At 43.4% G+C, this 15,211-nt stretch overlaps 1 protein-coding gene across 11 annotated transcripts in view; it reads left to right on the top strand.

The window, feature by feature from the left end:
- Nucleotides 1–15,211, top strand: part of frmd4a (FERM domain containing 4A) — a 173,535-nt gene that overhangs the window by 114,292 nt on the left and 44,032 nt on the right. For all 11 annotated transcript variants that reach the window (XM_072695800.1, XM_072695801.1, XM_072695799.1 and 8 more), the window contains exons 2-3: nt 2,694–2,759; nt 13,904–13,998. In XM_072695800.1, coding sequence (XP_072551901.1) covers nt 2,694–2,759; nt 13,904–13,998 — 161 coding nt within the window. The remainder of the gene's footprint in view (nt 1–2,693; nt 2,760–13,903; nt 13,999–15,211) is intronic.

Below are 15,211 nucleotides of genomic sequence, written 5' to 3'. Positions count from 1 at the left end.
TCTAGGCTACCCAAGCTGATTTGCCAAACAAAGCAATATCGCGCTGGGCTCGCCTTGTAGTGACATGGCAGTGTTCCTGCCCTCAGGCTCATCGCAGATGTGCCCCCAAGTCCCCTACGCCCTCTCTCAGTAGGATGTTTACTATACCACTATTATAACTTTTTAAAGTTTCTACATAGTCAGTCATCGCTGATCACCTGCCTAGTACTGCGTGGGACCCCCTCGTGCCACCAAACTAGCTCTGTAAGTCCTGTAAGTCTAAGTTGTGAGATGAGGCCTCCAAGAGCATCAGTGATCCCTGGGCGCCCATGATTCCGGTCATGCCACTTTGCATGATCACTGCATACCAGGAACATCCCACAAGACCTGCCTGATGTCCTGACCCAGTCATCTAGTCATCATAACAATTTGGTTCTTTGGTCAAAGTGGCTCCACCATCATGCCAAAGCTCCACAGCTCAATGCTGGAGGGGCTTTATACCCCCTTTATATCCCTTAGGTTCATATTTATCTGCTCCAGAGGGTCCTGTTCTATTGTCAGTACTTGTCAACAGTGTGTGTGTGTGCATTTGCACATCTGTGTCAGCAATGAGTACAGCCTAAAGTGTCTGAATGCATTCATTAGAAGGAGTGTCCACAAACATTTGGACATATAATGTAGATGCATGGCTATAAGCATGCAGTGGTTTCTGTGGAGTGCCGTGAAGTCAGTCTGTTGACAGTTAAGGCCTAAACAGGCTATGCTGGTGTTCAGGTCTGCTCAGCTGTCACCGGGACGTCCTCTCTGGTCCACAGCTGTGGATGGCGCTTAAATCAGTGTTAGCGTCCAGGTGGAGTTGGAGTCAGCCTAAGAGCTGGATCTCCATGCTTAGTTTGCAGATGGTTAGCATTACAGCCGATGGCTGACTAAAACCACTAGTGTGTGTGTTTTATAGCTGAGCAGGCAGTTGAAGGCTCGTTTCTGGGTGAACGGTCTGTAGTTGAATATTATTGATGGGTGTAAACTAGCCCCTCTGAACCCTGAGGGTCCAGAGTGTTGATGGGGCCAGCAGCCACGTGAACATGCTGGGCCTGAGCCTATTAAAGCCAGAATCGCCACAGTCATTTGCCCACTCAGGGTTGTACTTGTAGAACACTGGTGGTTTACAGCTCCAGTGTGGAATTGCTGAATGTTGCAGGTCAGTTTTAGGACAGTGGAGACTACGGTTTTGGAATGTCCCTACTGAAAAGTACAGTAGGCATGTTTACCATGCTCTCTGTTATGAAACTGCTGTGAAATGTCCCGGGATGACCACAGCTTTGTTTTGCTGGTTGAGGCTTTCGCCTCAGTGCTAAAAGTGCAGTCAAGTTTGATGTTGCAAGATAACAAGAAGAATTTATTCTTTACACCAACCAAGCCATAACATTATGGAGGGGATGTGCTGGAAACAGGAAAGATGGGCAAGTGTGATGGCTAGACGAAAATACGACTGGGTCAGAACATCTGACAGGTCCTGTGGGGTGTTCTCCGGTATGCAGCGGTCCGTGCCTACCAAACGTGCTCCGAGGAAGGACAACCGGTGAACCAGCAACATGGCCCATGGGTGCCCAAGGCTCATTGAGGGTCTCACAGAGCAGAGACCCCACCTTACAACTTACCAGATTTCACAGGTCATCTTCAGCTGTTCTGTGGAGTCCATGTCTGGACGGGTCAGAGGTGTTTTGGTCGCCTGAGGGGGACTGATAAATATCCCAGCCAGCATGCTCATGTGGGGCTCACATGGGTAGAACATGGGCTAGGTTGGTTCCAGGTGGGCATGGGCTGTGAGTGAGTTTGTACATGTGTTGTTACTGAGACCCAGTTGGGCGTCCCATCCCATCTAGGCCCCATGTGCAGTGTACAGCCCAGATTGGCTCATGTATAACCCTTCCTGGTCCCATGACTGACACTGGTGGACATGCATATGTGGGGCTATATGGAACTCATGGACAAAACTTTTCGGTTCCCACGTTCCAGGGCTTGTTGGCTGGGATTAGGCATTTTTAAAGGCGGTTTTAATGTTATGGCTGGTTGGTGTATGTCACGTTATACTGGTTTGCATCATCGGAAGCTTCAAAGGACATGAATCCGTCTAATGCCTTGATTCCTTACAAGCCAGTGGATCTACAAGAGAGACGTGGGTAAAGGGAGAACGAGAGCATTGCTGCATGTGATTAGAGGCTGTTATGACAACATGTACTATTATACTGTCTGTAACAGGATGGAGAAGATGGAGAAGATAATAGCATGCTTTAGTCCTGAATGTGGTTTACTTTTAGTGTTTGTGTTTGTGTGTGTGTGTGTGTGTGCAGCAGGCCCGCGTGATTGGAAGCCTAGTGAACTGAGCCAAAAGGAGGCCTGTCTGCTTAGCATCAGCATCAGCACTGATGTGGGACGCTGTGTAGTGCGAAAGTGCTCGTGCAGCACGAGCTTGTGAGGTGTAGTGTGAATGAGATCGGATTCTTCTGCTCGAGTGGGAATCGCTGTGCATGTGTGTGTGTGTGTGTGTGTGTGTGCATGCATGGGTGCACATGCACGTGTGTGTGTGTGTAAGGAGAGTTTCTATTTCTGTCTTGTCACGATGACCCAGTATTTACAGTTGATTTCACACTGCTGTGAATGCACTAGGGTTAAGCTCACGCTCTCTCTCTCTCTCTCTCTCTCTCACTCTGTAGATGACAGAGGGGCGGAGATGTCAGGTCCATCTCCTGGACGACAGGAAATTGGAGCTGCTTGTGCAGGTAAGTCATTGACAATCAGGGAGGGCTTAAGAAAACACCCAATCTTGACTATGTAGACTTTGCAGACCAGTGATGACATCAGAGCTGGAAACCAGTGCTGCCATGGTACGGAAGTGGAGATTATGCAGCAAAATCACCTGAAAGTAGCAGCTTTAATGATCAATTTAATGCTCTACTGACTGGAACAGGGAGCAATACAGTCTCCGGCATTCCCACTCCGGGCCGGAGCGCTGCTGCTGCTACTGCACTATGGAGCTTTGGTGGTGGAGCTGCAGAAGGAGAACCTCTCTCCAGAACTGCTGTGTAACGCTGCAGAACCCATAGAGTCATATTAGTGTAAAACCCTGTAGTATTACTCTAGCGCCTCAGTTCGCCTTCAGCTTCTACACCTTCAGATCAAGCTGTGTAATGCACATGTACAGCTGTCCATGATGGGGCGCTCAAATTGTGATTTATATTTACTGCAGTGGAGTAAAAATTAATTCCAGGGGCTCAGGAGCAGAAGACCCTTTTCAAAACCCTTAGAAAGCAACATACAGAGCTGGATCGGATTCATTCTTTATTTCCCCCCTGATATATCTAATCTAGCTGAGACCCAGTACAGAGACACTGTAAACGAGGAAACCGGTCACTGGTTGAAAAAGGGGTAGGAGGTCTAGGATCACTCCACATGGTGTCTGTTTACAGATAAAGTCCCACCCTTCAACTAAAACAGCCAGATAAACATGCTGGTTGTGCAGTGAGTGGAGGAGGGTTGACGAGATTGTGGTTCTAGTGGGGAAAGCCTCCCTGGGTTTGGAGATCTGAGAAAGCACAGTAGCCAAACAAGCCGAAAAAGCTCCATTTCTGTGCGTTATTGAACCAAACGCTACAAACATTTTATCAGTGAATTAAATATGTTTTGAATTAAACAGTAATTTGATGTTGAGTAGTTTAATCCTGGTCACTTCATACGTCTTGAGTAACAGGCCGAGCTACATAAAAACAAAAGTGAGAACACACCCAAGACTCATTTAAACCAGATACTAATCCCATCACTCAAACCACTTCAGGAGGAGGTCTAAGATGCATTAGAGCCACATGTTACAGCAGCATGATTGCATCCGTCTCTCCAAGACTCATTTCACAACCAAAACCCCTCCTAGATCAACCAAAACACCAGCAATAATTACCACGTCACAAGCAGATTTGCATATTCCGTCCCACACAGCAATCAGATTTCCGTCTGACTACTCTCAGATGTATGGTGGTGCAAGGATGGCCACAAAGTTATCAGACTTGCCTATAAGGACTCCAGTGCACCAACTTATATCAGACAAAGTAATACTTAGTTTATTTATATATTTATTTATTCATCTGTTTATTATCGGGGCCCATAAGATCCTACTTCCATCACTGGAGTTACCAGTAATAAATGAATGCTGGCTTCAGTGCAGTGATTTTAACAATGCCACGTTTCAGCAGAGCAGCGTTCTGGAGGTGTGATTGCAGAGTCTGTTTTAATGATCACTATCTCAGACTTCCTCTCGCTTGTCTGAGAAGGGAAATCCTCACTACTCCTTTGAGAGTTAATTACCATCTGCTGGAGAGAGGGGGTTCCTTTGTATCTGTGAGTGTGTGTGTGTGTGTGTGTGAGTGTGTGAGAAAGAGAGAGAGAGAGATTAAAGTTCTATTTTGTAAGTAATTGGACAGTGATTCCATTTTTGTCGTGCCTCTGTACTCCATCACTTTGGATTGAGGGTAAAGTGCAGAACGACACATTTCATCCCGAAAGCCGAAGCATCTCCAGAGAGGATAAACAGCATCCACTGATACATGCAGGTCATCATGTGTACAGGATTACACATGTAGGATAACACAGTTGCTTACGTTCAGTTAAGATTGTGTTAATTAGTTTGGTTCTTTTGGTCTTCTGAAGTGGAGAACTGTGGTTTGCCTAGTATATATATATATGTACTGTATATACACCAATCCACCATAACATCAAAGCCCCTGAAAACACATTCTTCGAAATATTGATTTTTTCAATAATCACACAAAGCAGAAATATGATCAAACACTCCTCAAAAATCACCACAGTGCACTCCTCACCCCTCTCTGAGAAGGGTCTGGGCGTGGTCTAAATATTCTAATGAGCATGCATGACTGACAGCCTTACTGCATCACTGGAGAACAAGATTTGTTTACTTTACCAAGGCAACACAGACAGTCCTGAGCCTCTTAGGGTTTACTGAGGTTCTGATATCTGGTCCTGAATTAGCAGCTCACATATAGAAGCCGCGACTGGGGGAGTGGCTGCCCGATGTGCCTCGTTGGCCCCTCCCACCCTCCCGTCGCCTCTCCACTTCTCTGCTTCGGTGCCGGTACTGCAGGGAACGGCGGGCGGCAGGCAGTCAGCGGGCCTCCCAGGCTGCGGAGCTACGGCGGGGCCTCCCATCCTGGCACTAAATTCTGCAGTGAAGGGTGTAGGAGACAATGGGGCATTCGGGGGATGCTTGCTTAGACCTACATGTTGCTCAGACTTGAGGAGAAAGCAGAGCCATGTTAGCCCTGCGATTGGTCAGGGGTATGACGACGTAAGAACACCTCCAAAACATCAGGCGGGTGAAAAGGCAACAGGGTCATGAACATCCAAGACTCATTAGCCCCTACCTCACAACCTACAGGACCTAAAGGAACTCCTGCTAACACCCTAGAATATCAGACACCACAGGACACCTTCATAGATCTTGCAAAGTCCATTCCTCGACGGGTCAGAGCTGTTTTGGTGGCCCGAGGTGGAACTACACAGTGTTAGGCAGATGGTTTTAACGTTACGTGTGTGTGTGTGTGTGTGTGTTGGTTCATGCTCCAGTGTGAAGAGAGCTCTGTCAGGCCTGTTAAACTGCAACCTCTTCAGCAGTTATTCTGGCACATGTGTTTCCATGACAACCCTGGTCAGCATCCCCCTCATTGACCTCAGCACCAATCAGAGCTCTGCCTCTCCACTGACCCGCCTACTAAAATTCAGCATCAGAAGGAGCTCAGTTTCCATAACAACACAAATGCTCCAGGCTCTCAGGTCACATAGCGCCATGAAAACATAAACATCTCCACAACACAGCCGGTCTACTTAACGAGGACGCTTTCCTCCTTACCCCAAACACACACACACACACACACACACACACACACACACACACACACACACACAGGAAAATCTCAGGAAAACTCAGGAAATCCCCATTCATGAGACAGACAGCTCTGCTTTCCTACACTGATAGAAGCAAACATGCACATTTAGCTTCTTTAAGTTGCACCCGTTGATTACACAGATGTGCAAAACTGCCAGTACAATAGGACCAGGGCAGATAAACATGAATCTATTGGCACCATGTTGCCTAATGCCAGGTGTGGGCTAGAGGGATATAAAGCCCCCCAACATTGAGCTGTGGAGCAGTGGAAGAACTGTGTTCTCTGGAATGATGGTGGAGGAGCTCCATCCATGGGATGAGTTGGGTAGTTGGGGATGATGAGGTTGGATGGTGATCATCAGCCAAAATCCTGACCTCGTTAACACTCTTGTCACTGACTACAATCAAATCCTCACAGCAATGCTCCTCCAAAATCTAGTAGAAAGCCTTCTTCTTCCCTGGACAGTAGAGACAGTTACTCCAACAAAAGCAGAATCAACTCTTTTTAATACCCTTGATTGCGGAAGAACAACAACAAATGAGCAGGTGTCCCAATACTTTTGTCCATGTAGTGTACACTAAGCGATGCCATAGGAGAACCACTTTTGGTTCCATAAAGATGTTTGTGATCTAGATGAGTGTGAGTGTGAAGAACCTTTACACCAAGTGAAGGTCCTTTAGAAGGTTCTTTAGAAGGTTCCTCTACAGCTTCACTCAAAGAAAAGCTTCTGAAGCTTCTGAAGTGTGTAGACTCTTCTACTCTGTCTGTTCTGTCTCTCTCTCTCACACACACACACACACATCTGTCAGATGTGATTATCTAAGCCGAGCTGATCCCTCTATTCTCCAGTCTGGTTTAAACTGGCTGAAATCATTCTCTCATCTCTGGAGATCTATCATGTCTTAGAGCCAGTTCCCAGTTGTCGTCCTCCAGAGTTCTTCTCGGACTATCTTTTTGATGTGCTGCATGGCCGACTTTGATTTGGGCTCTGGTTTTGGTCTGATGAGCAGAAAGATTTACGGAGGAGAGAAGCCATTTGGAAGTTGAGGTAGCAAAAGTGACAGTAAGAAAGATCTTCACCACCATGAGGGAAAAAAATAGACTAGGGCTGAAACCAGATTTTCGGTCATTGGGTAGAAATTCAGGTATCAAGGGCAATCAAGGGTATTAAAAATACTTGATCCTGCTTCTGTTGGAGTAACTGTCTCTACTGTCCAGAGAAGAAAGCTTTCTACTTGATTCTGGAGGAGCATTGCTGTGAGAATTTGCTTGCATTGAGTGACAAGAGTGTTGGTGAGGTCAGGATGTTGGGTGATGATCAACACCACCCCACTTGATCATCCCCAACTTTTCACCTCATCCTGAAAGTACTGGATGGAGCTCCACCAACATCATTCCAGAGAACACTTCCAGTTCTTCCACAGCTCAAAGCTGGGGGGCTTTATACCCCTCTAGCCCAAATCTGGCATTAGGCAGCATGGTGCCAATGGGTTAATGATGTTTATCTGCTTCTATTGGCAATACTTCTCTACAGCGACTAGACAAGCTGTGTGTGTGCGCATTTGTACATCTGTGTCAGCAATGGGTGCAACGTAACAAATATCTGAAAGCTTTCATTAGAAGCGGTGTCCAAAAATATTTGGACATATAGGGTTTTTTTGAGTAAAGTCCATGGGATGTTGGGTCTGGGCTTTATATTACCCTACCACAGTTGTGTTTTTTTTGCCCTTAACTATGTGTAGATTGGAGGACACGCTTGCTGTGTAGTGCCTCTCACTTTTAGCTTCCTTTAAGTACATCTTCTGCGCTCCCCCACTGAGATTTCTTTCTTTATGGGCCATAAACGACCAGGAGCATTACCACTTCCGTCTGCCCGCTTTCTCTCACATTCCCTGCTGATTCTTTATGGAGCTGTGGACGGAGGGAGGTGCCGTCCACATTCATCAGATTAATTCCCACAGTCCATATTCACTAAGCAATGCAGACGCAAGCCCTGCCCCCCCCCCCCCCCCCTCTCTCTCTCTCTGTCCAGCTCCATCCCTGTGTGGGTGGAAAATCCTCAGACAGTGGTAGCCAGGTTAATCGGGCCCTTGGGATTATAAGTATATTCCAGGTTCCTTGAGGAACGCCTCTTCCTCTTTTTCAGGACAGGGGATTTCAGGGGGTCCTCTGAGGCCTGGAGTTGCAGGATATTCTCATAACTTTCTTTTAAGGTCAGGAGCAGCAAGGCAATGAGGCTCGTCCAGCGCTGCAGGGGGAGCCAGCTTGAATTCTAGCTATGTTCTGCATGGGTGTCTAGGTCCAGCTGTGTGGAAGCAACATCTGAAGACACTTGACTGTGCTGCGGTTCGGAAAAGCACTTCCAGTAGGTGCTCCAAAAGGTTCTTTGAGCGTTACCATAGAAGAACCACCTTTGGTTCTTATAGAGCCGTTTTTGTAATGGACATATGCGAGTGTGAAGAACCTTTTTGAAGGCTTCAGGAAGCTCCTCTTGATGTGTTCACACTTCCTTTATGAAAATGGTTCTTTGTGGAACCCAAACTGGTTCTTAAATGCCATTGATCAAAGATCCTTTTGTAGGACCATCATCACCAGAGTGTATATGGGTTGAAACTCCCCCAGCTTTGGAATCTCTATCCTCTGGAGGGCTGAAGCTCCATCCAGTACCTTTAGGATGAGTTGGAGTGGCATTTGGAATCCAGGACTAATTCAGCATCAGCACCTGACCTCACTAATGCTCTTGAGGCTTGATGCATTCAAATCCTTACAGCAGTGTTTTAGAACTTACTAAGGAGCCAGATATGGGGGAGATGCCTCCAGTTTGGAGGGGCAGTTGTTTTTGGTGAATATGTACCCTGAAAGTTGGGACTAAGTGAAGCTAGGAGCCAACAGACAGGCCGACACACACACACACACACACATCCAAGCTGCTAGCTCTGTTTTACTGATTGGCTGCTTCTCTCTGGAGTCTCATTTGACTGCTTCCTCTTCCTCCTGCTCTTTCTCGCCTCATTAGAGACACCCTGCCAGTCTGACATTTATAGTGGATGGTCTTCGACTCTGCAGCAGAAGCGTCTATGCTGAACACTGAATAAACTGCCCTGTAGTCCTTTAGTGGTAATAGAGTCTTGCAGAAACTCTCCGTGTTGGATTGTGCTCAGCTATACTATATGGACAAAAGTATTGAGACACCTGCACGTTTATTATTTCTTCCGACATCAAGGAAACTGTGAGGACTTGATTGCATTTAGGATGTTGGATGATTATCATCACCCCACCTCATCATCCCCAACTCCCCAACTCATCCCAAAAATATTAGTAACATTAATAACATTGTGTGTGTGTATAAGCTTCTACATGGCCTTGTAGTTTCAGTTGAGTTGAGCTGAAGTTGAAATTCTCTCTGAAGGTTCTGTAGAAGGCTGTAATTTTCATATGCTGTAATTTGGGCCGACGGTGGCCTCTGTATAAGGGTGCAGGTCTGAGGGAAACTCCCAGCTACAGAAGCTCTTATGTCCTGGTGAGTCCTGGAGGGTTTCTATGTGATTTCTGTTATTCTCTGCTTCAGCGTCAGCTCTCTCTGTACCTGTAATTAAGGCTGTGTGTGTGTGTGTGTGTGTGTGTGTGTGTGTGTGTGTGTGTGTGTGTGTGAGAGAGAGAGAGTACAGTGTAGGCCCGGGTAAATCTAAGCTGAACAGTCTGGCCCACAGTTCCAGAGAGCTAATGGCGAATAAACTGGCCTGTAGTCCTTTAGTGGTAATAGAGACTTCTAGAGACTCTCTGTGTTGGATTGTGCTCAGCTATACTATATGGACAAAAGTATTGAGACATCTGCACATTCATTGTTTCTTCTGACATCAAGGAAACTGTAAGGATTTGATTGCATTCGGGATGTTGGATGATGATCATTACCCCACCTCATCATCCCCAACTCCCCAACTCATCCCAAAAGTATTAGATGGAGCCCCATCACCATCATTCCAGAGAACACCACTCCTCTGCGTCAGCTCTCTCTGTACCTGTAATTAAGGCTGTGTGTGTGTGTGTGTGTGTGTGTGTGTGTGTGTGTGTGTGTGTGTGTGTGTGTGAGAGAGAGTACAGTGTAGGCCCGGGTAAAGAGATAGTTTGGTTGAAATATGTTTATAAATGCTATGGGGTTGGGGGGGTATGTATAGGGGGTATGTATGGTGGGCAATAGGCATGGTGCCAATAGGTTAATGTTAATTTGCTGCAGAGAGTCCTATTTTATTGGCAATGTCTATTCTATCTCTACGGAGACTAGACAAGCACTTGTACATCTGTGTTCAGCAATGGGTGCAACTTGAAGTAGCTGAATGCATTAATTAGAAAGGGTGTCCACAAACATTTGGACATACAGTGAGACTACGGTACACTTACTTTCATGGTCTTTGCCACTCCAATGAAAAAAAAACAGGCTGTCTGTAGCTGAACTGCCCACCCTGTAATCCAGATTCTCCACATTGCAATGAGCGGACGTCTTCATAACGGACGGCCACCCTTGACACTGCTATCAAAGAAATGAGAAAATGATGTAGCCTGGCCCTGTAGTCCACCATGGCTATCTGGGGTGTCTGTAATTGTCTGTAATCTGATGCACACATACTGCATATCTGTGTTATTAAATCATGGCACACTCCTGCATGCCACACATTCACATCAATTATACAGTACACTCCAAACCAGGGGGGGGCAGAGCTTGTCTCGTGTGGGATCAGAGGCTGCTCAATCTCAGCTAATAAGGATCCCAGGATCCACCTGCCCAGAGTGAAGCTATCGCTAGATCACCACTTCCATGTTCCTCTCATCATGGTAGCAGGATATGAATACCTCACTATCACGTCCATCTGTACAGCTGTCTCCTTTAAATTGACTCGGAGAGAGAGAGTGACAACGCCAGGTTCTCATGCTGCCCCCAGCAGTGAGCTGTGGAGCAGTAGAAGAACTGTGCTCTCTGGAATGATGGTGGTGCTCCATCCAGTACTTTTGGGATGAGTTGGTGAGTTGCGGATGAAGTGGGTTGGTGACTTCACTGATGCTCCAAAATCTAGCTGAAAGTCTTCTTCCCTGGACAGTAGAGACAGTTACTCCAACACAAGCAGGAGAAAACTTGGTGTCCCAATACTTTTGTTTTTTTAAAGCACGTAAATTCAGTACGTCACTTGGTTCATTGTAGTTGTGGGATGGGTGTGTATGAGCTTAGTGTCTTTGCAGTCTTTTAACCACACAAATACACACACCGCCACAAGCAGTCAGTGATTGAGAGCTGTGGTTGCATTAAAACCACTTCCTCAGTCACACACATACACACACACACAAACATGCATGCACGCACACACACACAAGCTAATTAAGGAAATGAATTGTCTATTCCACATGTGCTCAAAAGCTGACGGACGCAAACAGTCTCATAAAGTCAATTAAAAAAAATATTGTTGTAAATTATCGGGAACATTTTGGACTTTTTTTGCCTCCGGATCCGATCCGAGTCCCCTAATGATGACTGTTGTCTAATTCCGATCTGATAACAATAATAACAATAATAATAAGATACCAAAACAACAATAATAAATAATCATCTTAATAAATGCTAAAATAATAAATATTAAATATACAAAATAATAACAACAATAATAATAAATGCCAGAATAATAAATATTAAATATGTAAAATAAGAATAATAATTCCAGAATAATAAATATTAAATATATAAAACAATCATAATAAATGCTAGAATAATAAATATTAAATATGTAAAATAAGAATAATAATTCCAGAATAATAAATATTAAATATATAAAATAATCGTAATAAATGCTAGAATAATACATATTAAATATGTAAAATAAGAATAATAATTCCAGAATAATAAATATTAAATATGTAAAATAAGAATAATAAATGCTAGAATAATAAATATTAGTAAAATCACTGTATTTTTGAACTGATGGTTGTTGCTGTTTGTCGGTTACTCATGTGAAATACTGAATGAGCTGCGAAACGGCAAAAACTTCAGATGTCCTGCACCACTGCCCAGCTCTAGACTCAGTGGAGATGAAGCATCAGCACAAGTTTTGTATTTTGTTCAAAATATTGTGAGAATATGAATTTGGGCAGCCAGGATGTTTGATCAGATTTACTCGTGGGTTCTGAGTCTATTAATATTATCTTGCTGACAGATGTTAAATTTCCTTTAGGATCAAAAAAGTATCTACCTACCAACCAACCGACCAATTCATTAAATAATTAATTACACCTGTAGTTGCCAGTGTGGGAAATGCAGTAATACCAGCAGGTCTTGTGGGGTGTTTCCAGTATGCGGTGGTCAGTATCTACCAAGAGTGCTCCAGGGGGGGACAGTCCAGCCCAAGGCTCATAGAGTGCCCACCTTACATCTTACAGGACTTAAAGGATCTGCTGAAAACTTTGTCTTTTTTCTAGAGTTACAGATTTTATTTTAGTTGAGGGTTTAGTTTTTGTCAGCGAGGTTTTAAAAAATGTATTTATCAATAATTGTGTCTCTCTAGGAAGAGCTGATCATCATCAGTCCTACATAAACAAGAGGAATGTGATTCTCTGTACTGTAACAGTGGTACAGAACTACTCACTATTCATTCATTCTCTCTCTCTCTCTCTCTCTCTCTCTCTCTCTCTCTCTCTCTCTCTCTCTTCTCAGTTTCTTCTTTCTTTCTTGGCAGATGCTGTAATTGTATATCTGTTCCAGATTTCTGAGGGCTATTTTTAGTGTGTGTGGGCGTATTGGCTCTCTTAAATGATTATTTAGTGTGTGCTTCTAAGAGTGTGTGTGTGTATGTGTGTGTGTGTGTGTGTGGAGTTAATTGAAAGCGGCCTGTGTGAAACAGAAACAATAATTAGTGCATTTAAACACAGGCCTGTGGACAACACATGGCATACACATACACACACACACACACAGGATGGCTTTAGTGTGTGCATGTGATTGTGTGTGTGTGTGTGTGTTAAGGGCAAGAGACGGAATGTAGAAAAGAGAGAAATCACTGTTTCTAAGGAAGTTTGAACTGGAATGACTTTGATATTTCTGAATGACTTTGATTGATAATGAGTTTGATGTTTCGTAAGGGCTTTGAAGTTCAGGAATGAGTTTGATCTGGAACATGTTTGATATTCCCAAATTACTTTGATATCCCAGAATGAGTATGATATTCTACTGTGATGTTCCACAACCAGTTTGATGATCCAGAATTAATGTGTTGTATTCCATAGTGACTTTGGTGTTTGTAATGAGTTTGATGTTCCAGGGTGACTTTGATGTTCCTTAATAAGTTTGGTGGTCCATAATGGGTTGGTTGCTCCAGAATGACTTTGATATTCCATAACAGGTTTGGTGTTTCATAATAAATGTGGAGTTCCATTAGGAGTTGGATTTTTCTAAATGAGTTTGATAATGAGTTTAATGTTCCACAATGTTTCAGAAGGACTTTGATGCTCCTGAGTTTGATGTTCCATAATACGTTTGGTGTTCCAGATGTTCCAGATGTTGAGGCAGACGTGTTTCCAACGGTGTGGGTTTTGATGTGAGGTCTTTTGGTTCAGTTAGTAAAGATTAATGTAGATTGAGCTGAGACGTGGATTTCCAGTGATCTCAGTGTCTTTACACAGCGCCGATGACACATCTATGGTTAACCACACACACACACACACACACACACACACACACATATATATGTATACACACTCATTCACTCTCTCCTAAACACACACATTAAGAGTAAAACCCTAGCCTGCAGAAATCGTGTGATGACAGCTTAGGCTACAATTCTTATACAGTTGGTTCTCATATGATTCATAATAGTAGTGTAGTGGTGTGTGTGTGTGTGTGTGTGTGTGTATGTGTGTTACTGGACTGTATCAAGTGTATAAAGATATTGGATCTGAACTTTCCTCTGCCTCTCACTCTCTTTCCCTCTCAGCCCAAGCTGATGGCAAAGGACCTCCTGGACCTGGTAGCATCCCACTTCAATCTGAAGGAGAAGGAGTATTTTGGAATTTCCTACACAGACGACACGTGAGTTTGCCCTGGATACTCTGATACATAGACGCCTGAGGAATGGAGCCAGTAGAGCATGTGCACCCCCACATTTATTCAAACTAGAGGTTCCCGCATGCAGTGTATAAAACTGTGAGCACAAACTCACAAAGGTCTTATGTTTTTTGTCGTTGTATCTCCTCCCTGAACACAAAGCGGTCACTTAGCGAAGTCTGTTCCGGCCAGGAAGCAGCGTAATGAAGAGACCACTGTTTTGTGAATGAAAACATTATTATATTGACTTTTAACATTTGAAATGTTAATTAATTCAGAGTTTAATTACATTATAGTATCATTATAGTATTATATTTGTTCTTTTTTTTTAAATCTTGATCTGTTTCATCTAAACACTGACCCATTTCTTAGAGATTTTGAAATTGAAACTTATATTGTCAAAATGATTCGTTTTACTAGAGATCTTAACTTATATTGTCAAAATGATTCGTTTTACTAGAGATCTTAACTTATATTGTTAAAATGATTCGTATCTAGATATCTTAACTAATTTGTCAAGAAAATTTATTATCTGTCAATCTAAACTCACATTTTGTTAAAATGATTCGTTCTTTGGTGCTTTTAACTCATATTGTCAAAATGATTCATTTGCTGGAGATATGCATTTGTATTGTCAAAATGATCCATTTGCTGGAGATATGAATTTGTATTGTCAAAATTATTTGTTTTCTATATATCTTAACTTATATTGTTAAAATGATTCATTTTACTAGAGATCTTAACTTATATTGTTAAAATGATTTGTTTTCTAGATATCTTAACTTACTTCGTCAGAATTATTCATTATCTGCAGATCTAAACTCACAAAATTATTTGTTCTCTGGTGCTTTTAACTCATATTGTCAAAATGATTCATTTTCTTCTATCTAATTTGTCCAAACATTATGTAACGTTTTTGACTTGTTGCATCAGAATATTTTCTGAATAATGACTTCTTTTCTAGAGATCTTGAGTTAATTTTTCAAATTGTTTTTGAGGTAATGATTTATCTGGAGATCAAAACACGGCTTATTTTTAGGGGAGCTTGAGTTATTTGGTCAGAATAGTGATAATATGACAGTAATGGCGAAGAGCAGGTGCTGAAGCAGCTCTCTGGAGGACATGAAGGAACGCATATATATTCATACAAACCACACACACTAAACCACCCACACGCTTTCTGCCGGCTGCACAGCCC

This window comes from Salminus brasiliensis, chromosome 13 (genome assembly GCF_030463535.1).
Source record: "Salminus brasiliensis chromosome 13, fSalBra1.hap2, whole genome shotgun sequence".
Classification (NCBI taxonomy): Eukaryota; Metazoa; Chordata; class Actinopteri; order Characiformes; family Bryconidae; genus Salminus; species Salminus brasiliensis.
The sequence above is the reverse complement of the archived record's forward strand: the minus strand, read 5'-3'. Positions and strand labels throughout refer to the sequence as shown.